General features: G+C 46.0%; 1 protein-coding gene across 1 annotated transcript in view; it reads left to right on the top strand.

Moving 5' to 3' along the window:
- Window positions 1-588: 588 nt before the first annotated feature.
- Window positions 589-6,000, top strand: part of LOC111153430 (reticulophagy regulator 1) — a 127,087-nt gene continuing 121,675 nt past the window's right edge. The window contains exon 1 of the mRNA XM_022512442.1: window positions 589-905. Coding sequence (XP_022368150.1) covers window positions 589-905 — 317 coding nt within the window. The remainder of the gene's footprint in view (window positions 906-6,000) is intronic.

The raw sequence follows: 6,000 nt of genomic DNA, 5'->3' as shown, positions 1-6,000 counted from the left end.
GAGCGTCGGGTCTCCGCAGGGATCGGGCTCCTCGGCTCGCACTCACCTGCACCTCCCGCAGCCCAGCGCGCACGGGGGAGCCGCCGCCTCTGCCCGCAGGTCGGCGAGGGGAAGCGCCCTCCCCATCGCAGCGGCCTGACGCTCCTTAAATGACCCAAACGTTTTTTCCCTTCGTTTCTCAATCCAGCGTTTAGAGCATCACGTTACTCGCAGAGGACGGAAGACCTCTGCTGCGGTGGCCCAGGCGGGCCCCGAAATCCGCTGCCAGCGGGAGGGGGGCCCCCGGTCGCGGAAAGTGAAGATGCGCGGTTGACCCGGCCCGAGCCGGGGCGAGGCCATCGAGGGGGCGCGCGTTCCCCCGGACACCGCCCAGCCCCTCGGCGCCCCGCCCCTGCGCGAACTTGGCCGCACCCACTTCCCCCGGGAGGCGCCCCCGCCGCCGCCGCCGCCGCCGGGGCTGACGTCACAAGGCACCCAGCCGCCAGCGCCCCGCGGTGCGCGCCCCGCGCGAGGACCCGCCGCCCTCTCGGCGCCGACACCCAGGCGCGCCGCGCGCGTGCCCGTCTCCGCCTGCAAGCGCGGCTGAAGATGGCGAGCCCGGCGCCTCCCGAGCACGCCGCCGAGGGATGCCCGGCTCCGGCGGTCGCGGAGCAGCCGCTGCGGCCGCGGCCGCCGCCCCGGACTCCCCCGGAGGAGCAGGGCGAGGTAGCGCAGGAGGAAGGGGCGGTGGCGACCGGCGCGGGGCCGCAGGTGGAGGAGGAGGCCGCCGGCGGGGTGGCCGCCGCCGTGACCTGGCTGCTGGGGGAGCCCGTGCTGTGGCTGGGCTGCCGCGCGGATGAGCTCCTGAGCTGGAAGAGGCCGCTGCGCAGCCTACTCGGCTTCGTCGCCGCCAACCTGCTGTTCTGGTGAGAGCTCGGGGTGGGTGGGGACGCCCAGGAGGGCGGGTGACCTTGGGGCGCTCAGGAGCGGGCGGAGGGCGCGCCCCGGGCCGGGTGGGGGGGGTGCATCCTGAACCCCGCAGAGGAAGTGTCTGCCCTGCCCCACTTTCTGGGCCACCTTTCTCGAACAGGTAGACGCACACTTCAACTTTCCTCCAGAAGCACTTCCTAGTAAACAGTTGTCATCCTCCGTGTGCGTCTCCAGCGTGGCATGGGAGGTGGTCGGCTGACCCGCATGCACCTGTACATACAGGTGTGCCCAGCGTGGTTGGAAACTTCGGCTTTTGCTTTCGAAAACTCACAGGTCTTGTCCTGCTGGCCCAAATCATGTCAGTGCAAACGTGCTTGTACTTGTGTTCGCTCTTGCATCCCGAGCAGGCATCTGGACCAGCTTGGGTACATGCTCAAGACTGCACCGCCTTCATCAGCCACCTGAGATGGGCACTGAATGATTTGTTTTTCCATTCCCTGGAGGGCTGGGTTTATAGTCTTTACTCCCTAATGAGAAAACAGGAGGCAAACAGGTGGATAGTGTACATGGCCCCGCTGCCCCGCCTCCCCTCCCCCAGGTGTGTGCACGGTGTTGTAAACAGTCACACTTTCAGGTGAAGTACAAAATAGAATCTACAGGAATGTTCTCTGAGAAGCCCCTGATCAACAGGTTTGTCTCTCCAAAACGCGGCCTTCACCAGTAAGGGCAGGGAAGGTGTCTGGCTCCTTCACCGAAGGTCGTGTGCCCTGTCTTCTGTTGGAGGGTGGAGAAAAGCCTTCTTTGTTTGCAACTGTGTCCTGGTAATAAGCAAGATCGGCACAGTGCAGAATAAGAGATACCTTTTTACAGGACATAGATTTATTAACCTTAAAGTTAGGAAGTAAGAAAGTAAGAAAGTTCACAAAACATACCCAGATTGCCATTTTCTAGGCTACCTGGAGCAACTTGAAAATTCTTCTGCTTTTTTTGTCGTGATTTCTCTTCAAGGGAGCTGTATCTTATCAGGGTCACTGAATGTAAATTTATTTTGGATATTTTAGCTGTACTTGTTTCTCGTGTTTATTCCAAATTTCTTTATCCTGTTCTGAAGTTACATGAGCCCTCAAATAAGGAGGATATACTGCATTGTGCTACATCCAGCCACGGTCCAATAATCTTAGGACTGTGTTTCCCTCATTTTACTGATGAGGGGCATGTTTTTAAGATTCTCTTAATTTTAAATTGTATTTATTTACTTAAAAAACAGTTAATAGCCTCAGAGTTCAAACATTTAAAAGTAAAAAAAAAAAAAAAAAACACATTTCAGAGATCTACCTCCCATGCCTGTCTCTGGCCACCCAGTTTTCTCCCAGAGGCAACCAATTGTACCAGTTTCCTCTGTATCATTCCAAACTGTGCATATTTTTAAAAATAGGGAATATTCTGTACAAACTGTGGGATACTATTTGAGCTATTCCTCTTTTTGTATGTTTTGGCAATCACTTATTTTTCAACTGCATAGAATTCTATCATAAAGATGTCACAAATTATTTAACCTTTTTCCTACTGATGGATTAAGATAATTTCCAAATTTCTGCTATTTCAGTGTTCTAGCTGATGGCCTTGGACATGCATTATTTTGCATATATGAAAGCATGTCTATAGGATAGGTTCCCAGAAGTGGAATTATTGGCTCCAAAAGAATGTGTATTTTTTTTTTTTTAAGATTTATTTATTTGAGAGAGAGATGGAGCTCATGTGAGCAGGGGGAGGGGCAGAGGAAGAGGGAGAGAAAGAATCCCCAAGCAGTCTCCCCACTGAGCAGGGAGCCTTCATCCTGAGCTCAATCCCAAGACCCTGAGATCATGACCTGAGCTGAAATCAAGAGTTGGATGCTTAACCGACTGAGCCACGGTGTATCCCTGTACACATGTAATTTTGATGAATATCATTATAGAATTTCCGTGGAGTTCTATAAGTTTATACTCCAGCCAGAGCCCGCAATGTGTGTGACTGCCTGTTTCTCTATACCCTTGCCAACAGTGTTTTACCGAACTTTCTGATCTTGCATGTCAGGTAGGTGAAAAAAGGCATCCCACTTTGGTTTTAATTTGCATTTCTCTAGGTTTGGGCATTTTTTCTTATGTTCAAGAACCATTATAATTATCTTGTCTTTGCATTATCTGTTTATAAATAACTTTGTCCATATTTTTAGTTGTGCCAATGGGCTTTTTTCCTGTTGATTTGTAGGAACTCTATATTAACAATGTTAGCCTAATTTCTATAATGTAAATTATAAATCATTTTTCTATGATGCATATTAAATAGCATCAATTAAAAAGAATTATTTTTGCATAAAGTCATTGAAAGGCATATTTGGTATTATTTTGGACTGATGTCTTCCATCCATTTTATAAAACTGTTTTCTTTTTATTTTAAGTAAGCTCTGTTCCCAATGTAGGGCTTGAACTCATGACCCCTGAGATCAAGAGTCACACGCTCTACTGACTGAGCCAGGAAGGCACCCCATCCTTTTTTTTTTTTAGTCTGATGGAGAGGCAAACAATGGTCAGGCATTCTGTCCAGTTATAGCTTTCTGCTTGTCTGTTTTATTTCTTCTCCTCTTTGCAGTATCTATATTCCATGCGTGTATTTCCTTTGACAGAAAGATGAGCCCCAGTTTTAAAATTCTGAAATACTTATTATAATTTCTGATCTATTTATTAATTTTATTAAAATGTTGATGTTCTATCTCCTTCTCTTGCTTTTGGGGTTAAAATGATTTTCAAGGTCATCATTTTCTTTAAATAGTGTGCTTCTTATCAAGTGATCTTAAATTATGTGACACTCTAGCAGTCCATGTCCTAGGGACTCTAAAACTCTGTATTTTTTATGAGAAAAAAAGATCACTGTCAGAAATCTTGTCTTAGACAAAAATGATTTTTTTTCTTTAATTGGCATTATTGCATTTTTGTGGAAATTAATTTTCTAAACCTGTTTTGAATGATTTAGTACCTGATCCTTGCAGTAGCTTTCAAGTTTTGAGTTGGGGTTCAAAAGCTCTAACATTTTCCAGCTGTCCTTTATCTGCAAGATTTTAGGGCCACGCACTAGAAGCCCCAAACCTGAGACGCGGCCATAACAAATGGGATAACACCTGCATGAAGCAAGTGTGGTGGAAGAAACAGAGAAAGCATCATTCGATGATGGAGTTTTGGGGGAGTGACAACATAGTGGCTGGAAGAGATTGTGGGGGTCTTCCTGAGATAAACGTGACTGAACAAGACCTGGAGGGACAGGAATGATTTGGGTAGATTTCATATAAGGTCAACAGCATTCTAGCCCTAAGACAGTGTTCTTATATTTTGACTGATATACTGAACAGGTGCAATTAGGTGATGGTTGGTAGAGAAAAGTGGGGAGGTGAGACTGGCTAGGTATTTTGGACACATCTTTGGGGGCAGTGTGGTCATCTTGAATGTCAGACCGTGTGTTTGGATTTGTTCTTTCAATAGGCAATGGGAACAAAAAAAATGTCAGTGTCCATGAATCTTTTAACGGATAACTAAATTATAATACATGCATTCCTACCTTAAAATACTATATCACAGTAAGGGCACCTGGGTGGCTCAGTCAGTTGAGTGTCTGCCTTTGGCTCAGGTCACAATTTCTCGGGGTCCTGGGATTGAGTCGCTCATGTGGCTGCTCAGTGAGGAGCCTGCTTCTCTCTGTCTCTCTCCCTCTGCCCATCCCCTGGCTCGTGCTGTCTCTCCCTCTATCTCTCTCAAATAAATAAAATCTTTTTAAAAATACGATATCACAGTGAAAATAAACAGCTATAGGCAACAATGAATTTTACAAATGTAGATGAATTTTACAAACATAACTTTGGGCAAAAGAAGCACACAGTATGTGTAGAATTATCCAGTTTTTTAAAAAGTTTTCACATGCATTAAACTAAAGAGTATTGATCAGGGCTATACACATAGGAGATTAGAAACAGTCTTTTCTTTCTCTCTTCTTTTTTCTTTTTTTTTTTAAGAGAGGACAAAGGTGGGGAGAGGGGTAGAGGGAGAAGGAGAGAGAGAATCCTAAGCAAGCTGCATGTTCAGTATATAGCCCCACATGCACCTCAGTCCCAAGACCCTGAGATCATGACCTGAGCTGAAATCAAGAGTTGGACCCTTAACCAACTGAGCCACCTAAGTGCCCCTAGAAAGACCTTCTTATCCCTAAAGTTGAGGACGTATTTATCTCTGGGAGGAGTGAGAAGGTATGACCACAGAGAGGCACATAGAAAGTTCTGGGGTGTAGGCAGTGTTCTATTTTTTGGCTCTGGTGGTAGTTACATGACATTCAAGTTCTGATTATTTTAAAACTCTGTGTGTGTGTGTTCTTATCTATGATATATTTTATGAAAAATGCTGGAATACTAAATAATACTTAAAAAAATGGACTCATAGGTCCAAGGAGTTTGATAAAACACAGACCACAGATAGTGCCTGTCTCAAGAAGCAGGATTTCTACAACCTGAAATAGATTGAGGAATGACCCAACAGTCTTAGGACTGTGTCTTTCTCCTCTTACCAACAAAGAACATGGTTTTTAAAATTCTTTTTCTTATTTTTAAATTTTGCTTATTTTAAGAAATTGCTAATACCGCCTCACAGTTCAAAAGTTTAAAAGTACAAAAGGGTAAACATCTTGAAGAACTCTTTCCCACGCCTGTCCCTGGCTGCCCCGTTTCCTCTCAGAGGCAATCAGGGACACCACTTTTAAGCACAACATAAAATAGGATGGACCCAATGAAGCAGAAAACACTATTTTTGTTTTTAAGGGATTAACTTGGCGTATACTGTCAACAAAATGCACACACTTCACATGTACTGCCAGATGTACAGGCTCGTGTAACCATACAACAGTCAAGATCTAGAACATTCCCATCACTCCTAAAGATTTCTTCAAGTCCCTTCCCTGTCAGTCCCCACCCCTGGGGATTGTCTGCCCTACATCTCTATAGATTTGTCTTCCCTAAAGTTTCATGTAAATTATAGCAAATACTGTCTTTGGTGTCTGGCTTTGTTTTCTCAG

The sequence above is a fragment of the Enhydra lutris genome, unplaced genomic scaffold (assembly GCF_002288905.1).
Source record: "Enhydra lutris kenyoni isolate GAN:26980312 unplaced genomic scaffold, ASM228890v2 scaffoldscaffold32, whole genome shotgun sequence".
NCBI lineage: Eukaryota > Metazoa > Chordata > Mammalia > Carnivora > Mustelidae > Enhydra > Enhydra lutris.
Note: the sequence above shows the minus strand (reverse complement) of the source record. Positions and strands in the feature narration are given on the sequence as shown.